The sequence below is a fragment of the Chelonia mydas genome, chromosome 3 (assembly GCF_015237465.2).
Source record: "Chelonia mydas isolate rCheMyd1 chromosome 3, rCheMyd1.pri.v2, whole genome shotgun sequence".
NCBI lineage: Eukaryota > Metazoa > Chordata > Testudines > Cheloniidae > Chelonia > Chelonia mydas.
The window spans coordinates 104,989,846-105,013,231 of NC_057851.1; the positions used below are offsets into that span (position 1 = coordinate 104,989,846).

Sequence of the window (23,386 nt, forward strand, 5' to 3'; positions counted from 1 at the left end):
CCAAAAGTATCCCAAAATCCCATAGACCAACTTCCTTTGTCCTCTCTGTCCCAAGATTCTCCAATTGACTCAAGTGAAAATGGAAGCCACCCATCCCCAGCAGTTCAGTGAGTCAGTCCTTCCATTATCTTCTGACCACCTACCTGCAAACTCACCATCAGAGAGCCTTTTGTGTTTGCAATGGAGACTGACCAAAACAAGCCTTTTGCAAAGTGTGCTGCTTCTTGGTCAGAGGAGCACAACCAGATTTTGGTGAATCTTTGGTTCGAGGCCAACAAGGCCAGTGGACTTTAGTAAGAGTACCAGGAATGACCACACATACCAGCAAATAGCCAAGAAATTTGCAGCATTACAAATTGACCTGTCCAGTGACCAGTGCAGAAAGTGGGTTCAGCGACTCAGGAGTGAGTACCAGAAGACCAGGGACCAAGGATTAGAACTGCACCTTGGGCAACAAACTGATATTGTGCCCATTTTATGAGGAGTTTCACAGAGCCAACCGTGGTGCATAGTCAGCCTGGATGGTGCCATGCTGACCCTAGAATCCAGCAGGGAGACTAATGGGAGCCAGCAGAAGACACTGAGTGAGGACCATGAAGTCACTCTGTTGCTGAAACCAGTCCCAGAGCACACTTTAGAACAGGATCAGCACCAAATACTGGGTCCACACTCAGAGGTGCTATTTGATGCACCCCCAGAGGACCATCCTGCTGCTGAGCCTGAAGCAGACATGGAAGGGATGGAAACTGCCCCCGAGCCCGGTAAGTTTCTGGTTCCACATTAATGTTTATTGATACAATAATGGGAGGGATTTCCACTCTATGAACCAATGCAAAAGTTATGAGAAGCCTTGGCTAGCAGTGTGTATCTGCTAATGGCGGATTGTATCCCAATGCCTTAGCATCCCTCCTCCCCTTCACCTGCACCACCTGGAGTTCAAAATGGTGACCAGGAAAAGCAAACGGTGAAGGACACCCTTAAAGAGTACTTTTACTGGAAAGGCACACATTTTTGCAAGGGCCATTCCTATTTCTTAAAAATAATAACATGACATTACCATGCCTTGAAGACTGCCACTCTGTAAGCACTTAACAGACTCTGGAGTCATGTGGAAACAGTGAATTCTGTGTGGGTTTGGGGAAGTGTTTTCCATTTCCAAATCTTGTCCATTTCAGCTACAGGTAGTCCATGCACTCCAGAAGTGATAAAATCATTTGTCCCAAGTACAACTGCAGTTTGAATTTCTGTCCAGTAATGTGCATAGGGTGGGGAGGAGGAAGACTGTGGAGTTCTGTGTGTTTGCACGCCACCATTACAGGGTAAGCCATATGGAAACTAACACAACATCCTTTTGATTCCCTCATGAATTCTGACCTGATCCAATCCCAGGTGCTGATAGCTGCAAACTGTCCCTGAAGCAGGAACTCCAGATAGCTAATCACTTTGCAGGGAATGGCATATTTGCCAGGGATACTTCAGAAGCTGACCAGCCCATTCCACTCATAAATGTGCTGTTCAGTCACTATACATTTGAAAACTTTGAATAAACCGCAGGTTTCCCCCCGGCAGCTTGGAATAACGACTTCCTTTGCAATCAGGCACCACAAGAACAGTTATGTCTTCCAAAATGTGAAAGGCCTGAAATGATAGAAAAAGCTTTTATAGTCAGGCCACTGACCGCCCCCCCCCCAAAAAAAATTATCAATTTTTGGAAAACAAAAACAGTTTAGAATTTTTAACTTACTATTGTCTCTGTGTAACCCATGCCTGCTTGGAATGGCAGTCTGTCCCCCTCTAGTGGCAGCTAGACCAGCTAGAGATTGATGAGTCTGCTACAGCCTTGACTAAGTAGAGGCTCATGCATTAAGCTCCAGAGGTCCCAAGTTTGATCCCGGCCACCCCTGACTCGGGTCTGTTGGCGTTACATCCTGCAGCACTTTAACTGTGAATAACCAGGCTCTCTCCAGGGAGAGTCTGTGGACTGAAGCATCCCTTTCACATACTTTCATACTGAAGTTCAGTTGTGAAATGAAACATTTTATGTCCTTGAAATTCCACAAGAATTAATTCTGTACTCCTCCACTGAACTCTTTGAAACAATAACCCTCTCTGTCTTGTCCTATTGCAGGACCCTTGACTTCTACTGGCTGCTGTACCTCCACAGCTCGACCTCATTGTAGTACTAGGCTGGCCCAACATATCTTCATGGACTGTTCCAAAAGGAAGCATTTCTGGGACGAACTTACGGTTGAAGTTCTTGATGGGGCCAATAAGCAGGTCCAGTACTGGAAACAGAGGGACTTATGACTACAGAAAACACATGCCAAGAGACAGGAGAAAAGGCTGAGGCTCACCGCACAGCTTGAGGACAGGGTTTCAGTGCTGGAGCAGGCACTTGCTGCGCAGTTCCTAGAACAGGAAGAGAAGCTAATGGAGGAGGAGGGAGCACAGTGGAGAGGGTAAACAGCTTGGAAAACTCCCAGCAGTAGGGGGTTTCTGTCACGTTTGCACTTTTTCAAGCACTTTTTTTGTTTGTTTTGGAAATGTTCTTTTATAATTGGGTGCTTGGGTGTTGTAAGGGCAGCTGGCCTGCCTGGCAATGGGTGACTGTTATATTGTATTAACACATGTTTACAAATAAAGATTTTTATGTCATCAAGAAAGTTTATTGCTACCACTGCATCTCATCATACAATCACGTGTTTAGCTTTATTATTTCAAATACTGATCAGGAACAATTAGGAATTAGTAAGCAAACACTATTCCTCTGTACAGTTAGGTATAGCAATCCACTTTTCAATTACTTCCTTATATAAATCCATACTCTGAATCAACCTCTCCCCCATTTCATAAGTTGTCATGTCATTCATAACTACATTGCATGGCAGCCAACTCCCCTTTTCTCTGAACCCTCCCCAAATCAATTAGCCCCATTGAAAACCCTGGCATCATGAACTTTCCAGTGCAACTCACATTGACATTCATAAATTGATCTCTACGGTTCACAATGTGCATAACAATGGAGTAGTCCTCTTTGCAGTTTATGTACTCGTGCTTCTTGAAAACGGCAAACTATGGACACACAAGTCCCACCAATGGCCCTGGCGCAGTTTGAAAACCCCATTCGCTCAAAGCCAGCAATTACCTCAGGAATATCTTTATATGCCCGCCACCTTGGAGTAAACCAAACCCTTGATTGCCACCAAACTGCCACCAAACCTCTACCACCACTGTACACACTGTCATCTTTCCAACACCAAACTGCTTGACCACGGACCAGTAGCAGTCTGGGGTAGCCAGCTTCCAGACAGCAACCTGCTTCTGAACTGGCAAAGGTGCTCTCATGCCTTTATGCTGAAGGGTTGGGGCAAGCTGCTCACAGAGCTCCAGAAATGTAGCTTCTTCATGCAAAAGTTCTGAACCCACTGCTGGTCATCCCAAGTCCCTGTGACAATGTGATCCCACCAGTCTGTGCTTGTGGCCCAGCACCAGAAGCACCAGTCTTCATAGGGGCTTCAGTGGCTATACGGAGTGTAACAAGCAGCACCAGCTAGTGCGAGTCTGCCATGCCAGGTTGCTCTTCCTCCTCCTCCTGCTCCATCCGAAGCTCTGTCACACACCTTTGGTGGGTCAGAAAACGTTGCCAAAATGTCCACCAGTGCCTCATGGAAGCTCTGCCTGTTTCCTGACACAGGAGTGAAAGTATAAGCAAGAGAACTTCTTGAAAAGGGGTCTCCTCCATGTTGCTTGGCAGGCTGTTCAAACTTCCTGTAAGGTGCAGGGTGGGCAGTAAAGCTTTCCCACAGTGCACCACGGACAAAGGGCTAGAGTGGCCACATTTGGGATGATCACTAGGGAGTCTGGGATATGGTTGGTTTGACTCAGGTCTGCATTCCGCAGCGTAGACACCAGAGTCCCAGATTCAAGCCCAGGTTAGAAAATTCTGAATGTGCAGATGCTCAGCCCCTGGATTCCCTAACACGGGTCAGCTGACCTGAATTCCACTAACCTTGGGTTCCATTGCAGTGCACACTTACCCAAAATCACAGTGTACAAGCTCAGGTTCAAGCTGGAGACAGGACTCTGAGACCTGCCCACTTCATGGGGTTTCAGAGCCCAAGCTCCTGCCTGAGTGTCTACATTGCACTATTTAGCCCCACAGCCTGAGCCCTGTGAGCCTGAGTCAACTGACCTGGGCCACCCACAACAGTGCCATGGATGTTTTATTGCAGCGTACTCATACCTGAAGGCATAGGTGCTGGAACTCAGGGTGCTGCTGCACTCCCTGGCTTGAAGTGGTTTCCGTTATATGCAAGGTTTACAGTTTGGTTCAATGGCTCTCAGCACCCCCATACTATACAGATTGTTCCGGCACCAAAAATCTAAAGGGTGAGAAAACAAAAGGTGTTAGAGAGTTCAACTCAAGTGTAGTGCTGCTGGAATAGTTCAGAATAATACTAATTAGAGAAGTAGTGGCAGTCACCTCAGCCAGCTGGTGACCCTAACTTGCGTATGATTTGGAATCTCTATTCATATTACCCCAATAACGCTGTTTCGCTTTATGCAGCAATTCCACAAACTTTTCTGCTTCAGGATCTGCATTTTCAAGGAAACATAGGATGGTGTAGCAATTGGAGCTGATGCAGAAATGGATGCTGCTTTCATAGCAGGGATAGGACTGGGCATCTGAGGAGCATATCTAGGAGTTAATCCAAAGCCCACTCAAGTCAATGGGCTTTTTTCTTTTGCCTTCAATGAGCTGTGGATCAGGCTCATAGAGAGTGAGGGATCAGCAAGAAAATAAAGAAGGCTGGAATACAGAGCAGGCAAGGGAGGGTGGGACAAGTGAAGGGGGAAATGAAGGAGAGAGAAACAGAAAGTGAAGGGGCAAAGAGAGAATGGAATGAGTGGAAGCACTGAGTGAAACCAGCAAGGTAGAGGGCCCTGACTAAGGAAAGGACTTGAGCATGTATTTAAGTGACTTCCTGAATCAGGGCAAATGTGCTTCAAGTTAGGCATGTATTCAAGTACTTTCTGAACTGGGGTCCTAGTTTCTTCATCCCCTCTTCTCCTGTACTTAAAGCTGAGCATGTGCTTAGGCAGCCTTCCTGAATAAGGATGCTTAATTTCAGTGTCTTAACTATTTTTCTGAAGTAGGCAAATGTACAAATACCTTCATGCAAAAATGGCTTAAAAACAGATCCATTTTCATGATTGGAAATAAATAAGAAATAATAATAATTTGCATTTTCAGAACAAACATTTCTGAAAATTGTTTATTTCATGAAGACATGCATGACAGATGGCATGAGCAGTGGTAAGGCATTCAAAACAGTACAAAATTTCTGTGTGTTCTATCAGTTGCTTCCATTCTCTGTTCCATCCATTAAACACTGAGGGTTTTTTCCCCCCTTCATAAACTCAACTTGGTCTTTTAAAACAAATAGTGCTTTTGTTATGCATTGCAGACTGAAAATTCTGGTAATACATAAAAAACATTCTCAAATCTCCCAAGTTGATGCCAGTGGAATGATATTGCTTGAATTATTTGCCTCCATCATCATTCAACATACAGTGCACATTTCTCATTGCTCAGGGAGAGACCATTAAATAGTACTAACCATTTAAAAACTATTAATCTGTATAGCACAGTTGGCACAAGTAATACCTTATTATTAATAAATTAAATCCACTATAAATATCCTAAATATCCAGTCAGGTTAGTAATGGAAGGCTAGAACCATCAACATGAGTTATGCCACTTGATGGAATATATTTTATATTGATATACATTAACCAGATTTTTACTGTGATGTACTATTATTTATAATTGTGATAAATTGATATTTATAACATATAAAATAGCTACACCATTCATAAAAGTTCTTTAGAATGGTTTATAGCCACTGGGATCAATAATTACCCTTTCTTTCTTGAGTTACAGCAGTTTTTTATATGTCCCAGTTCATCCAAGCAATTAATCCTTGACCACTGTGAAGTTTAACTATATTTCTGCTTTTGAACTTTATGAGCCTTAAGTTAAAAAAATGTATAAAGGTCTAACTAGAAAACATTTGGAAAAATAGGAGACAGGATGTTAAATGGGTTTTCTAGATTCTAAGTCAATCATCATTATTACTGTTCTCTCTGAGTAAGAGCACTGTTAGAGCTGACTGTCGGGGTTCATTTATTGGTCTGTTGGGACAGTCTGAGATTTAGTCTGATATGAGAGAAAGACTTCAGTCTGCTGGAAAAATCAGAGGAGACTCAGATGTGAACAGGAGAGTTTTAATGGATCTTTAAAATCATCTTTTTAAAGGAAATGTGTCTCTTGGTGAGTCAGCGTTCACAATCATGGCAGTTAGGATAACAAACTGGCCTGCATTAATCAGTAGTCATATTTAGAGGGCCTTGTACTCTTCTCGCCCAATTCCTTGCATCTTGTATGTGTTTTGTGTGTGTGTATGTGCATGAATGTGCACTAACTAACCCATGCTAAATTTTAGGATTCAGCTAAATCCTTCAATCTGCATCTGCTCCTACTGAAAATGATTTTTCTAGGTGACCACCATCACTGTGGAATCTAACTGTGTCTCAGAAAGTTAATACATTGGTCCCCACAACAGGGAAATATAATTATCACAATTTTATGGATAGGAAACTGAGGCAAAGAGAAGTTGAGGGCCAGATCTTGACCTAGCATTTTGCAGTCATGCAGGGACATAAGCGGGGAGCAAACTTCCCCACTCCTCTGCGCGACCTCCCCTATACCATGGCTACAGTCACTGCATGCCTGCTCACTTCCAACACACAATTGGCTAGAGTATGTATGGAGAGTGGCAGGGAATGGGCTGAGCCTTGACTCCACCATCCATGTGCTATCCAGTGCAGCTGAGGTGGCATGGAGCCTGAAGATTAATAATCTGTCACTGTCAGGGCCAGTAGCAGATAGCTGACCTTCAGGGGCAAGAAGGGAAGTGTACCTTTCTGAGACATATAATTCCTGCTCTTCTTGTGTGCTGCCCCTTACATAGGGGGAGAAGACATTACTCAATCTAGTGCTATGGGCCTGATCCAAAACCCACTGAATTACAAGGCACGACTTCCACTGACTTCAGCGGGCTTTGGATCATTCCCCTCATAACTTGCTAGTGTCAAGCAGTAAGTGTGTGGCAGAGCCAAGCATAAAAATTCAATCTCACAAGTCCCAGGCCAGTATCTTACTCACAAGTCTAGATTTCTGCTCAAATCAATGGTAAATCTCACTGAATTCGAAGGAAACATAACTGGGTCTCTTCTGCATGATTTTCTGATAGACTGGCAATACACAAACCAGTGCACATAAATCAGCTTAGCTGATAGCTTAGATACATACAGGCGATTGTTTACAGTTCACATGTGTTTTGTTATATACACAGCCTGAAAGAGCCTTTGTGGTAGCAGGGATCCTAAATGCAATAACAAAACTTGGAGAGAAAAGGGAGGCTATAAGGAACTAAGTAATTTGTAGCTCAGTGTTATAACAATAACAAGAAGTAATGGCTGTTACTTAAAGTTGGCCTATTATTGCTTTTTCCAACATTCAGTTATAATAATCAGACTAAAAGTGAAGTTAGGTGTTTTATTTTGTTCTGGGTTTTTAGTTTATTTGTTTGTTTTAATTTTCATGGATCAGTTGCATAATATTATTTGAAATTCCACAAAGGAAACCCTAAGTCGAACTAATGTTAAAATGCAATATTTTTTAAATTTAAGAACATTATTAATCTCTGTTTCCTTTTCTTTTATTTTGGGGGCTCCTGGATTTAGACAAATCTGATTTTGGGGTGCAGTATTTACCTTCTCCACCACAGAATAAACAGCTCAAATGAGAGGGTGTGCTTCTCTTACAGTCTTTTAAGCAAATGGATTTCATTGGTTAAATTGTGTGGTCATATATTTTCCTGTAAATTACTGAGATTTCTGTATTATGCTTGGGATGCAGTTATTACTGGGGCAGGGAGGGAGACAGTGGAGAATGGGGGGGGGGGCTGTTTCACTGCTTTATTTCCATTCTTTTCATTTGTTAAATTAGAATGGGCATAAATTGGTCTATACCCCATCTCCCTCATAAGGATTTTTCCAACTCAGCAAAGTGGAATCTCCACAAGTTTCAGCTCACAGAGTTTTCCAGCAAATCTTCCATTATATGGGTGGGGGTGAGTGGTGAGGCAGTGGGGGATGAGTCAATGGACTTACTCCTGATTTACATCTTTGTAACTGAGAGCAAAATCTAGACTCCTATGAGTTATTCTTGAGACATAGTGAAATTCTGTTTGCAGATTATAGAGGAAGAGGAACTGATTTGTAGTGAGTTAGCCAGCAGATGCTATATTTGACCAACTAGTGAAAAAATACCTGAACAAGAACATGGCTAAAACCTAGTTGAGCTTCACCGTCTCTGTAAAAAAAAAAAAAAAAAAAGACATTTAGTCAAGATGAACGAGAGGAATGGATATGGTGGATTATCTAAATAGGCAGAGATTCTGGTTTCACTACTGTTGAACAACCATAATGAAGCATATTTTACTGTAGTCTTGTCTAGGTCTTGCTGAGGAAGAGGAGAACGTGCTAGATATCAGTTCCATTGGTCTCATCTTGAGTCTTATTTGGGCAAGATGTCAACTGACAGGGACCCAAGTCTTTGATTATATTGTCTAATGCAAAGTCAGTGGCCAATATGGTTAATATTATCGATGTCTTGATCACAAATTAGGCCCTCACTGTGCACGTATTATTGAGAACTGGTTAAAGCTCATGGAAGAGGAAGTGTGTGAACTCCTTTTGTCTCTGTGGGACCACAGGGGACATTTCTTCTATGCTCCAGAGAAGGGTGGAGATTGACAGACCCTCAAGGGAGGACTATGATTTGAGGAAAAGATTGGGTGAAAGTTTTTGACCGTCTATTGGACTTTTTTTTTTTGCTTGCACTTTCATTTAACCCCCAAAAGGGGCAGGGGTATTGCTTTACTAGCAGACTAAACTACCCAACCAACGAGACAGAACTCATTTGTATGACAGAAAGGTACACCTCTGTTATAGTCTCTCACTCCAAAACAAATTTCAGCTGCATGTATCCATATTGTGGGTAAATGCTGGGATGGAGCTTAAAATGGATTTTCCTATACAGCTGCCCACTAGACCAGAGTAGCTGGTGGAAATCACAGAGTTTGCATCTAGAGTGTGTTGAAGTCATTAAGACTTATTGTTCTGGGTGACTTCAATGACCATGTGGATGATGATAGCTCTTCTACTGCAGGTTAGCCTAGGATCTTGTGAATCTACTTCAGGATCTTCAGCCTACAGCACAGAAAAAAAATCTCAGATTCAAGCCAGAGTGTTTGTTGAAGCATATCAGGGAGAAAATTACTGTCTTTTCTGTTTTAGTTTCTGCTAGTGTAACTCATTTGGATTCTAGAAATACTTGGAAGATTCAGGCTATGATCTGCAAGCTTAACTCCTGTTTTACTTGGCAGATAGAGTCAGACAGGAGACATTAGCTCCGTTATTGGAGGAAAACTGTCAACACTTCTGTTCAGAAGAACAAGCTACCAGCATCTCTCAGAGAAGCTCCTGTTGGGCTCTTGCTGAAGAATCAACAACTTGAGAATCTCTCGGAGAATCTCCTCAGTCTCTGGAGTCTTCATATTTCTTTAAGCCCTGCCAATCTGGTTTTCACCATGGGCATGGCTGGCACAGGATAGCTCTGGTCCCTTTGTTCAATAATCTCCTTTTGGCAACTTCCAGTAATAAGCCAGAGTTGTGATTTAGTTCCAGTGTGCACTACTTTGAAATATTCCCCCAGAGCTTCTGTTCTAATGTCTAATATTCTTATACTAATATTTCTGCAAGATGTAAGTGTTGGCAGAAAGTAAGCAGGAGTCAATTGTATGACAAAAAATCACTTAGAAAGTAAAAAAAAATGAGTTTTTCCATTGCCTTTTATATAAAAGACAGATGGACTTGGGAAGAAAATGTAATTCTTCTTTCTGAAGCAAATATCTTTGAGAGGCACTTCTGTCTTTGAGGAACTGCGTCTGGAAGAGCTGCCACTGTGCAAATGGAACTCAAGAGCAGTGTAAAGTAGTTCCCCGTTTTTCTGTTATACAATTACATGGTTAAATGTAACTGTCATAAATATAAAGGGAAGGGTAAACACCTTTAAATCCCTGCTGGCCAGAGGAAAAACCCTTTCACCTGTAGAGGGTTAAGAAGCTAAGATAACCTCGCTGGCAGCTGACCAAAATGACCAATGAGGAGACAAGATACTTTCAAAGCTGGAGGGGGGGGAAACAAAGGGTTCTCTCTGTCTGTGTTGCTTTTGCTGGGACCAGAAGAGGAATGCAGGTCAGAACTCCTGTAAAGAGTTAATAAGCAATCTAGTTAGATATGCATTAGATTCTGTTTTGTTTAAATGGCTGATAAAATAAGTTGTGCTGAATGGAATGTATATTCCTGTTTTTGTGTCTTTTTGTAACTTAAGGTTTTGCCTAGAGGGATTCTCTATGTTTTGAATCTGATAACCCTGTAAGGTATTTACCACCCCGATTTTACAGAGGTGATTCTTTTACTTTTTCTTTAATTAAAATTCTTCTTTTAAGATCCTGATTGCTTTTTCATTGTTCTTAAGATCCAAGGGTTTGGGTCTCTGTTCACCTGTGCAAATTGGTGAAGATTTTTATTAAGCCTTACCCAGGAAAGTAAGGGGCCATTTTGGGGGGAAAGACGTTTCCAAGTGGGCTCTTTCCCTGTTATATTTGTTAAACGCTTGGTGGTGGCAGCAATAAAGTCCAGGGACAAAAGGTAAAATAGTTTGTACCTTGGGGAAGTTTTAACCTAAGCTAGTAAAAATAAGTTTAGGGGGTTTTTCATGGACGTCCCCACATCTGTACCCTAGAGTTCAGAGTGGGGAAGGAACCTTGACAGTTACACTACATTTTCACTACATATAGGGCCAGATTTTCAAAAGAGCTCAATACTGAGAAGCTTCCATTGTGATACTTATGGTCTGATTTTCAGAGAATCTCAGTACCCAAGCTGCTGAGCTTCTTTGTTTATAGATGGTGAGCCCTTCTGAAAATTCTGGTGCATTGTTCTGTAGCGTAACAGAGCCTTTGATATGCTTTTACCTGAGCTATTTATACATTGACACATGTTTAAAGATTGCTTCCTCTGTTGCTGTTTTTCCACAGATTCAGGTAAACAGTATTTACACGTAGTGGGAGAGGGTATATGGTAAGTATGGAGCCGGGGGAGGACGGGTATTAATTTAATATTATTTAATTATAGGCCCCACTCTTCCCACTGTGCCCTGAGAGGATTGTTGGAGATAAGGCAAGGGAGTACAAAAATGGGCAGCACTACTTTAATGGTACCATCCCCATACAAAAGGTAAAATATACTGTCGTTGAGTATGCAGTCACCAACAGGAAGAATCCTCTCTAGTACACTGTGCCTGTAAGGTAGGGGGACAGTGCTGCTAATGTGTCTCAAAGTAGAAATGTAGGCAGGGACACAACCCAGTCCACATAAGGGATGCATTCTTACAACCATCTAGTAAAATGCTAAGGCTGGGACAGGGATCTGGGACAGGGTTAGCGTGGACTACAAGAGCCTAGAACAGGACAGTTTTTATGTCAGTGAAACAAAACGTAATTCAGAAGTGCAGCAATGACCAATATACACTGATACCATGTTGCAGTCACAAGCTTGTATCTGAAGGAACACACACAGGTAATCAATCGTATGTCTGATGGGCACCTACATCCCCTAACTTATCATTGTACCATAGAGTAACACACCTTCATGAGCCAAAAACATCCAGTGACTATACCACATTCGTCACAACAATCACGTCCATCAAATACTGTGCAAACATCATCAACATACAAAGCAACATCATGCAGCAACCAGTTGGCAATGGCTATGACATCCACATTTCCCAAAAGACTAAAGATTGTCTATGCCTCATCTCCTGTATATCTCCCATGCCCTGGGCCTCCCAGCTCTTTGTTTAGGGACTGACATTTGCCCTTTGCTGTGTTCATAGTTTGCTAATCTGTTATCTCTGTACTATGGCCCATTGTCACCACTGTGCACAGATAAATATAGCACACTTTTCTCTCTATTCCTGTTTTCTACTGGCCACCCTGACGTGCATGACAATGGTACTCAAATAACACAGTGGAGGCTGCAGTTTGAGAAATAGATATATAGATACAGTGTAGATATATAGATAAAGCTTTCTAGTGCATCTTTTACATAGAGCTGTTTGTGTACAGATTTTGTGCGCACATGTCTGAAAGGTTCAATCAAGAAAAAAAGGCCAATTCTGCATGATCCATACAGAAGTGGTCTCTTCCTTTGGCCAAACTTCTATTACTTTTTTACATGCCCATATTTTTGGGCAGGTGTGCATCACTAGGGCTATGCTGCCCACCATGTTTTATTAACTGGAGAAGCATGACAGTGCTGTTTGGGTTCATTGCTGTGGTGGGTGGACGTGTGAGAAACTTGCCTTCTTTTTCTTCTTGCATAAGTCACAATTTTAACATGTTTTCTCATTGCAAAAAGCAGGACAATTAGGCCCATAATGCTGAACCAGAAAATTCAAGTCTTCATATTAATTAATTAATCATATCAGATACTTTTAGTGTAAATTGGATTGAAAATTAGTCTCACAGCCGTCTGGAAAATGAAACGTGTGTGTGTGTGTGTGTGTGTGTGTGTGTGTGTGTGTGTGCGTGCGTGAGAGAGAGAGAGAGAATATGTGTGTGTGTGTGTGTGCGCGTGCGCGTGTGTGAGAGAGAGAGAGAATATGTGTGTGTGTGTGTGCGCGTGCGCGTGTGTGTGAGAGAGAGAGAGAATGTGTGTGTGTGTGTGTGCGCGTGTGTGAGAGAGAGAGAATATGTGTGTGTGTGTGTGTGTGTGTGTGTGTGTGTGTGTGTGTGTGAGAGAGAGAGAATATGTGTGTGTGTGTGTGTGAGAGAGAGAATATGCTTGTCAAGTGTTGCAGGGAGGGATTCTGTTACCAGGCCCCAGTCATACTCCCACTGGAGTTTTGCCATTTTCTTCAGTGGGAGCTTGACTGGACCCAGAGACAGAGAGAGATCCACCAACAGCTTGTGCTCCTGCCAAAGGGAATAAGCTTCTAGCAGCTTCTTTCCTCTTTCCTTGCAGATTCCTGCCATTATGAAATGGGAGTGGAATTCTGATCACCTCTCTCAGAATCCCTGCTCTTACTTCTCCAGGGGTGGGAAAACAGGCTTCCAATGATTTCTCTGTCTCATCCCCTGGTACAGAGCTTGGTGGCACCAGCCCACTTATGTTAAACATTGCTTGTGGGGGGGGGGGAAATTATGTTGGGTCTGCCATCTTAGCAACAAATAATCCACACAAATAATTGTTCTAAAAAATGTATGTTAAAAACAGCAACAGTCCTAATACACCTTTTAATTTGTACATCCTTCTGTGCTCTTGTAGAAAGACGAGCTTTATTTTCTCTCAATATATTTATGAGATGATAAAAATGAGCTAAATTAAGTATGATCAGGGAACCCCATTTGCTCTTATTGAAGCATCATACAATGAGTGCAAGAGACAGGTGGCATAAGTGCTAAAACAAGGATGGAGAGTATATGCTGCAGGGAATCAATCCACTACATTAACGGCTAATGGCACACTCAGTATTTATCCATTATTTATCACATGAGTATACACTGTCTAGACTGCAGAGGTGCTTTCATAGTGGAGTTACACTGATTATTGATAATTAAAGAGTAAGGAGAGCTGATCTTAACAAATTAATTGAAAATTAGTGAATTGTAAGTAACTCCACGTGGTGTATGAATTCAGTCTAAAAATACAAGTTTTTTCTGTGAAAATTAAGTGATTATGATGTATTACTTGCTGTGCAAATGTTATAATGGTAGAGTTCCTGGAATAATGCAATAACAATATATCTAGTTCAATATGTGAAAAATGGTGTGGAGCTTATGATAGAATCACAACTAATCCTGAAACTACTGGATGTTTTCTTTTGTACATATTGTTTCAGTTGAGCTGCTTTTTGGTTTTGTTTTAATATTCTGTTTGTTTGTTGTTTTCTTTTTTACTTGTTACATTCAAATGAACTGTCAACTAAGAACACTGCTGATGAGTCTAGCGAGGAATAACGTTATTCAAGATTTATTCTTTTCTAGATAAATTCTACCCATGTTCTTATGTACTATTTTTTTTTCTGATGCCATGAGGACATTGGCCTTGAACAAGCAAACACTAAAGCACATGCTTAACTTTAAATATTTGGGGAGTGATCCTGCACCATTAAAAACAATGGAAGTTATGGCTCAGGCTTAAATGCTTAGCCAAATTTGGACATTAATATTAAATAAACTACAATCAAAGTAATTTACAAAATTTTGTGGGAATATCTAAAAAACAACTTCTCATAAAAGGTAGAGGAAATGGATGGTAGAATGAAGCAGCCTAAATGTATCTTAGAGTTAACTACCCCCAATATATAAAGCACTTAAAAATTACTTCTAGGTCTGGGAATACATAGGTGTGTAGTTACCTATGTGATATTTGTACTCATATTGGCTGATTTATTCATGTTCACCTCCAATATACCCCACATCCAACATACCAACAATTTTCCCTGTGTAAATATGCCAGACGTGGGATCAATAAAGGCTCATTCAGGCCTGTTGGCCCTTGAAGGAAACCAAATTTCCAGACTACAGAGCTATGGAAACTGCTCTTTCTTATATCAGAAGTTTGCCTATAAATGCCACCCACCCACATCAATGGCTGAGGGAAACTGATGGGGCCAGCGTTGAAAGGGGAACAGTCCCCAGTAGCAAGGGAGGGAGATGTTTGCCAAGGGACAATATGTAGCTCCTCCCCCCGCAAGTCTCTGGCACTATTGGCCAGCTGGGAGAGAAGGGTGCTGATTGGCCAGCATTCCCCAACTCCCAGGATTTAGCCCAGTGAAGGGCTAATGCACTGTTCCAGCAACCCACCCTATGTACCTGAACTGGGAACGAGAATCCGGCCTATTAGATGGTGTGTGCCTAGCTGATCACCTATTTAGGGGGTCAAGAAGCAATTTTTTCTCCCAAGGGCCAATGGGCAGAGGACAAGGTAGCTTTTTGCCTTCCTCACAGCATCTTAAGGGGGTTAAGTGTGAACACCTTTAATACCTAACTGAGGTACTGGAGTGGTGATGTTTATTCGTTCCAACTTGCGGTTGATTTCCAGTGTGGTTAAAAGAATAAAATGAAAAGTTCCCAGAGGTAAAAATACCTGTAATTTTGGTGCTGGGCCTTGGGCTAATGTCATAAGGACCTTCGTGGGTTGAAGTCAAACCTTGTGGCCCTCTAGAGCCGAGGTCCCCACCCTGCTGCACCCTCTGTCCCCCTCATGGTGGGGACGGTACTAGGACTCTGAGAGCTGAGTCCGGGGAGGGGGGATAGGCTAAGGAGAGCAACCCCATGTTATGGGTTATATGGTAAGGAACCCTGTAACTTTGGTCCCCGTTAATGAGGTATATGATAAGGAGGCCTCTAACTCCCACACTGGAACTACTTAAATGCCTGGTATAGGAGAGTATGGGTGATGGGCAGGTAGCGCCCCTCCCCTGTATTCAAGTTTAATAAAAGTTGCAGCCTGCTACTTAATTCCATGCACGCATCTGTGCTCATTTTGCCACTGTGTCCGCATCAAATTGACCTTTTAACTATACCAGTATATAGATTGTCAGCAAATATAATGGATGCAATTAGATAGCTATAAGTGCTAAATGACAAGAGGAAGAACAAAAAGTTCCATCAGTCTATGGACTTATTTTTACTTTTATCCCAGCCCAGCAAGCTCTGAAGCTCATAATGTAGGAACCAGGAGAAAGTTATTTTATAGCCCTTTCAATATAAACCAGTAGGGTGGGAGGATTTCTTTTAAAAAATATGTAGAGGAGTTAATCACTAATTAAAAGTTAATTTATTCATCTATATTTGTGGTGGGATACTCTGGGAAACGGAATATAAAATTTTAGCACAGCTGGCTTTCACCTGAAGATCAGCCTAGACATAATCTTCTGACTTTCCCTTGCTTCTTGTCTCCAGGTATACCATTCACCACCATAGTTACCAATTCTTGACAATCACATGTCATTCCTAGCAGGCTACATGAAAAGGAGAAAGAACAGAGTGTTCCACTCTAGGACTGCTATCAGGTTCAATGAATTGATCATCAGACCACATGCATATAGAGAGTTGAGCAAAGAGTGGAGAAAGTTATTCACAAACATATTTGCTAAATCCAACTTGCAATTAAGTGTGACTGTTTCCTTTTTCACTTTTCTGTGAACATGGTGTGAATGGCTTTTGTTTGCAAGAGTGTTTCAGGAGATGCTTTCAGTTGTGTGACTGTAGATAGATGGCAGACAAGTAAAGATGCATATTCACACCAAAGTGCTCACCCATCTCCCTTATGTATACTGGCTTTGTGTGTATAGGAATGAGACAGTTAGGAGGGGAGAGCGTAAGTGAGTCAGGAAGCCAGTGACTTGATCATTCAGTATAGGCAGCAGCAAGAAGGAAACGGTAAAGAGCAGTAGAAGGGAGGTGCTCAAGGAACATAAAGGTCTCTTGCTCTTCCATGTTCTGGGGGGCTAAAACATGTATCAAAGTGTGGCCAGATACTGCATCAGAGGAAGTGAGACACATCAGTAACTGGGACAAATAGCCTATGGAACCATCTCCACACATGGCACAGTGTCAAAAGAGTAATGACAGGGAGCCTTGGCACAGAAAAACATCAGACAGCAGGACCAGTTAGGGAGGAAAGGGATACAAGCAACAGCCACAACAGTAGCAGCAAGTTGGGTAACAGATGTACGGTCATGAGCACTATATACAAACCTCGGCAGACAGAACAGCTTCCAGCTGATGATGGAGTGACCTTTGCTGCTGCCGCCTTTATCTGGCAGGTGATACAAGCAAGAGATGTGGCTTGCTGCTAGGCAGCCACTCTTATGGAGAGAGCAGGAGCTGGCAGAGGGTGAGCAGCAATCTGTTGTTAGTTTTCAGTTGCTTTTTCTTAAGACATTTTGAAAATGTAACCAACTTAACATCCAACTTAACCAGAAACCTGAGCGTTGGAAACGTTGTTACTGTATATTTTTCCATTTCGGCTTTTCTTTGAATAGTACAGGAGTTGTCTCTGCCTCTAATCCCTTCCCCATTGTTAGTGTATATTTATACTGTACCGTACCAATGCAAAACATATTTGATTGACATCTGTGCTCTTGGGACAGATAGTGAATCCATTAATTACATTACCAGTAACATGCTCAGTCATTGCATATGTAAACAGCATCACATGAACCAAGTGTTTAGATACTGAAGAGAAAAATTAAACAAACTAAACTTTCATATAGCAGCAGCATAGCCAACCTTCTCCCTCTCTCCTGCCTTCCACTTTGGGCAAACATTCACAGCATTACAGGGTGCATTTTCTTGTTTTCTTTTAAGAAAAGTAAAGAGAAAGATAACTTCTTTATATTTGATCTAATGCTTAATATTAGATTTAAATGGCCCCAATTACAGTAGACTTTAAAGTCAAGTTTCATTTAGGTGAATGAGGTGAGCAGTTTTGCTGATGACATTGGGACAAATCCTGCACTTTTTAATCAGACAAAAAGTACCATTACCCTTACTCAGGTAAAGATAGCAGGATTTTGTCATTAGATAAAGTATATTTGACATGTAATAGTTCTAAAAATTGTCTTCATTGTAGCAGGCTTTTTCTGAGTGCCTTTTTCACTTCTAGTATGGCCAGCAAACACCTTTTTGTGTCCATTGTAAGAAAATCTTCCTTTCCCCACCTCCACTCATGTCAAACTGAAGTGTAGTATTCACCATTTTCCAAGAGGGTTTGCTTTGGCAGATTACATGCACTCAGCCTCAGGCACTAGAAATGGCACTATCATCAGGAGCATCAGCATGAACACATTGTGATGAGACAATTCTAATAAATTTCCTATGAATTCAAACAGTTTGTGTACTACTCACTGAGGGAGGCAAACGGAATGTAGCAGAGTACCCTGTAAATAATACATTTCCATTTAGACTCACCATTCCCTAATACAGTGAAAAAAGAAAAAAAAAGAAAAGGAACTCCCTTGCCCAAATCTCAAGTCAGCATTGCAAATACCATCTACCACCAAATTCTACTGAAGAGGGTATTTTACCTTCACTGCTCCTAATATTGCCCAGAAATTCACTGAATGCGCCTATAAAGAAAATCACACCAAGAACGTGGTTCTGTTAAAGCCATGTAAACACAGATTAAAACATGGAGACTAAGAAGTTACATTTGATACTGCCAAAATAGTAAAACAGCATGCTCACATTATTATTGCTGAGTGTGCAGCCTCAGAGGGCCTTGCACGTTTAACATGGAAGACCCACTGTGGCAGCACCCCCTTCCTAGAATGCATCCAGAATATCATATAATCAATGGCCCATTCAACCATTCCCTACTTTTGTTGACAAGCTTTTTAACAAACCTCTTCTAATAGATGGAACCTATCAACCTCCTCCCATGCCAGAAATAGCAACCCCCCTGACTCTCCTCCCCCAGTTTCTAAATCCCTTCCCTATCCCCTGAATAACAAACATGACCCAACAGGCTGCCAAACTCTCTCACCTACAGATGAGCTACTGTGTTTGAATCATGGGAATCCAGTTGAGATCCTGCATAATACGTTATATACCAGGCCCTCAAAACTCTAAGGCCAGCCCTATATATCATCATACTTTACATGTATATATGTATCTTTTCATGATTTGCACATTGGTTAGAAGTTACTTACATTTTAGGTGTTTTAACCATTGGTAAGTTACAGGTATACAGCAAGATAAAGGGGAAACCAGTAAAATACTCATCTTCATTGGACTGAAAAGAGAAAAGTCCATAGAAAACACTTGGAAGTCAGACTCTCAAAGATTTTGCTGCATGCTCCCTAATTGGGGAGGGGCTTAAGGGCCGTTGAGGAAAGCAGAGGATAGAAGATATAAACCCTGTACAGCTTGATAATCTGTATGTAAATCTTGCAGATCCCAGGACTACTGTGCATGAAATCAATCCCCTCTATTGTACTCCCAGGGCAGCATGGCACTTGCTGAAGCCATGCTTCTATTGGTTTCCCTGTCCATACCTAAGCCAAACTCCCTTCTCAAGCGGTGTACAGACCGAAACTTGAAGCTGCATTAATTCTCTAGAATATCTACCAGGATCCCACAGAGCATGGCAGTTCTCCAACTATCTCTTCCCACACTGCAGAGCTCAAATACCAAGGTTGCATGATGAAGAGGCCTCCGCTGATTGTTGTAAGGGCAGGGAGCATGTCACAGAGCTATTGCTTCTCCTAACCCAACACCAGTTCTCTGCTTCCCTCCACCAGTATAACTGGAAAGAGCACCAAGTCCTTATTGTTTGTTCAGGTATTGATTGTAAAGGGAGGTCTGTACACATGGTGTCTGTAGTAGTAGTAGTTTATCTCAGCCTGCCCAGACACAGCTGCTGCCTGTTTTCCTCCCTCAACCATAACCCTCCTGGGCTGGCGGACTCATTTGATATTTACTCCTCCATTCAAACTCATTAAGAGGCCTGCCCATTCAGGGTGAGGGAGAAGTCCAAATACAAAAACCTCTTCAGCCCTCCCCCAGCCTCAGTAGTCTCTTCTTTGTCCACCTCTGCCCGCCCACCTTCAGCTCTGCCTCTAGTCCTTTCTTCATTAGAGTCTGCCCTGGACTGACACAGGGAGTTGAAAGGGGTTTTCTCCTACCCTCTCCAGAAGTTCCTGTGGTCCCTAAGCAAAGATTGTTACCAACATGAGACCTTCAGCTCACATTATTACCCCAGGCACTGTCCTTCTCTTAATTCTCCTATCCCAGGGTCTTTTTATGTCCTGCCTCTTCGCAGGCCTTTTCCTCCTGAACATCCGTCTCTTTCCCAGGTCATTCCAGGCCACTTCTCTGGACCAGCATGGCCTAGATATATTGCCTCAACCTTAGTCTTCCCCGTAGAGAGGGAAAGCTGCCTTTTTTATAGTAGCCTCCTTTTTTAGCCTGCAGTAACATGACCCCTTTCAAAGCATGTGAGTGGGGAGGGGGATACCAATGCACAGGCCAGAGCTGGGACTCAAACCCCTTAAAACCCTAGCTTACCCCGTGACAGTGTTAAAATAAATCAATCCATACAAGGCCATTTTGTTTCGCTCTCATCTTTATCATATATCATAAAAATACTATTAATTTTTTTTAAGTACAGATACAATAAAATAAAATTTTTTTATGGTGCAATAAAATACACAGATGGAGACAGGGCCCCTGCTCTGAGGAGCTTATAGAGAGCACGCTTTTAGCACTTTCTTTCCTTCAAGAATTTGGTTTATAGAAGCATAGGTGGGAAGTCTGACTTACTATATAGTACAAGTGTGGGACTATTATTCGATGCTGCATTACATTTACCTAAGGGATATTTAGGGCTTGATCCTGCAATCATTAAAGTCAATGGTAAAGCTAGTATCAAGTGCTTCAAAGACATACTGAAAGTACACCTTAAAAAGGGAGGCATCAACCCAGCAAACTGGGAGGACTTGGCACAGAACAGAACACAGTGGCGCCAAACCATACACCCACGCCACAGCTCACTTTGAGGAGAACAGACAAGCTCATGAGACAGAGAAGCAAGAAAGGGGGAAAGAAAGGGCACAACAGTCCAGCCAACAACTATGTCTGCTCCAAGATTACACCTCTCACTTCTGTGGGAAAGTCTGCAGGGCATGAATTGGGACCCTCAGCCACTTAAAAACCCACCAATGAACCCCCTTGGCAGACATCATCCTTGCATCAAGGGATAGCGGAAGAGTAAAGACTTCAGTGGCACAATCAGGCACTTAGAGCACATTTATATTTTTAGCAGGTTTAATCTTTTGTCCATCTGTTCAACTCCAATTTTCTGCAACAGGACAATGAACAAAAAATTATTTACCCACTCCTTTCACTCAAGTCCCCCACTACAGAAGTACCCTGTGACTCACAGACTGTTTGGAGTGGACACCTGTTTTAAATGGACCACAGGAAATGCCTGTGTTGTCTTTTCATAAATTGACCCCATATTTGGTTGGCTAAAACTTAGTCATCTGACCTGTTAAAAAAATATCTGCTGCCCACAGTCTGATGCAATTGATATCCCACAACACTTACTGGAAGGCAAACTGGGAATGTATGTAATTTATATCCTTCTCGGTGAAGAAGATCCTAGTATTTAATAAAACAGTGACTTAAGTTAAAAACAAAACTGGTGTCACTGGTTCTCTACACTACTGAATCACATATATACATCTATTGTGCTCTAATCTCCCAGACTAAAACAAACTAAGCAATCTTTAAAACATTCAGGCAATACTGCCTGCATGGAATTACAGTTGTTCTAAAAGCAGATATGCAAAACACCATTTTATTATGGTTGGATATTTTAAAATTTGATCTGTAGACAAGAAAAATAAATCTACATTTCTAAGAGGTTCATAATTACCATTTCGTAAGACCAAAAGCAATGCATGCAACCATGCATCTAAAAATATGTTTGTTTATTTTACATGGACACAGGGGTACATCATCTCATATTCACAAACACTCATCCACTCTTCTTTATGTGTGGATGTGAGAGCAAGATGGTGTTAGCATGTTTGTGTGTGAACATAACAAAATATGTATGCATTTATTCATTTGTGTGCTTGTGTATCATTGAGCATGTGTGCACAAGTGTGTGTGTGTCTGTGTACACACAAGCTTGTGCATGCACGTGTGTGTGAGGACGTGTGCATGCATGCTAGCAAGTTTCTGTATTACATGTAAGCCTGTGCACGTGTGCTCAGGTGTATGCATGGGTGTACGCCGGCGTTTGTGAACAGGTGCTCAGACTCTGTAGTCAGACTGGGTCATGTAAGTGCAGGGGCAGCCTGGGTGAAAATGCAAGGCTCTACAGGATAATGACCCTGCCCATATTTATTTCTGCATGTCACCCCATGCTCGCTTTTTGTAGCGCTGGCAAGAAGAATATACAAGTCACACTCACACAGCCCCAGAGGCGGAGGGGTCACCTGCTCCAGGGGTCTCTCCGCTGAAGCAGCAGCAGCAGCTCAGGGCAGGTTTAGTAGATTGCCATGGTAACCCCTCCTCCAGCATCTCCTCCTCTCCCCGCCCACCTTTGCTCCAGGAAGCACCCTCTTGCCTGAGGAGCTCCGGCTGAGCCCGCTCTCCCCGCGGCCGGGCGCGTCCCCCGCGCACAGAACAAGGGGGAGACCCAGGCGCGCACTCGCGCTTCCTCCCCGGGCCGAACGTCGCGCGCCGCCCGCGCGCCGCCGCGCCAGCCCCGCGCGGGAAGCGCGCCCCCGCTGCCTTGCAGTTCGCAGGCCCCGCTTGCAAAGTGGCGACATGGCGCTCGTGCCCTGCCAGGTGCTGCGAGTCGCCATCCTCCTCTCCTACTTCTCCATCCTGTGCGCGTACAACGCCATTGACATGCCAGCGCATCAGACCTATGGAGGGAGCTGGAAATTTCTGACATTCATAGACCTGGTAAGTTGCCCTCACCTTCGCCCTCCAGCCTGCGGGTGCGTCCCAGCCTAAGCTGCTCCCTCCTGTGTGTGCACTGGGTAAGTGGCTGGATGTGCCTCCGGAAGCTCTGGCAGGAGAGTCACTGGCCAGCCTGCAATGTTCTGGAACAGGCGTTTCAGCTCCCTTGTGCATGGGGCTCCCTAGTCCCACTTCCCCCACGAGAGCATCATAATTAGGCGACCTTGTGGGTGGGAAAAAAAGAACTTGCCCTTTTGTGACTCATTAAATGGGTAACACTGAAAAGAGCTGGTCAAGCAATAAAGCAGCGGCAATACTGGATGGATTTTTAAAAACACTCCTCTGGCCTGTTTATTGTTTATAGTTGAACTGGCCACAGCAGCCATGTTTGTGTCAACAGAACTGTTAAACATAGTTTTCCTAAAGCAAAATATAGGAGAATATAATGCTGACCACAAAACATACTGTCAAAGTAGGAAACATGGCTTGCCACACCTGGCTACCAGAATTATCTTGAGCCTAACACAGGTGAGGTAAAAGTGCCACAAACCACACATTTGGCAACCAGATTCAGCCAGTTTTTTCCTCCAGTCCCACCAGTGCACCTGTCGGTTTAGACAACAACTGTTTCTCACTGCAGTTCGGCGCAAAGATGCAGACCTTACTATCATGCCATAAGACCATTGGGAAAACCCATATCC

At 42.7% G+C, this 23,386-nt stretch overlaps 1 protein-coding gene and 1 long non-coding RNA gene across 11 annotated transcripts in view; one reads left to right on the forward strand and one right to left on the reverse strand.

Moving 5' to 3' along the window:
• Nucleotides 1-2,570: 2,570 nt before the first annotated feature.
• On the reverse strand, nt 2,571-22,875 carry LOC119565794. 2 transcript variants are annotated; one of them, XR_005224741.2, is made up of 3 exons: nt 22,704-22,875; nt 4,244-4,382; nt 2,571-3,685 (listed from the first exon to the last, which is right to left on the reverse strand). It is a non-coding gene; the product is annotated as an uncharacterized LOC119565794 (long non-coding RNA). The 2 variants fall into 2 exon arrangements; XR_005224742.2 differs by lacking the exon at nt 22,704-22,875 and adding an exon at nt 22,189-22,344.
• AIG1 (androgen induced 1) overlaps nt 22,548-23,386 on the forward strand; it is a 190,419-nt gene continuing 189,580 nt past the window's right edge. For all 9 annotated transcript variants that reach the window (XR_006289632.1, XR_006289631.1, XM_007056274.4 and 6 more), the window contains exon 1: nt 22,548-22,688. Coding sequence is in view for 7 of the 9 variants with exons in the window: in XM_007056274.4 (XP_007056336.1) it covers nt 22,548-22,688 (141 nt within the window). In the remaining 2 variants the exon portion in view is untranslated. The remainder of the gene's footprint in view (nt 22,689-23,386) is intronic.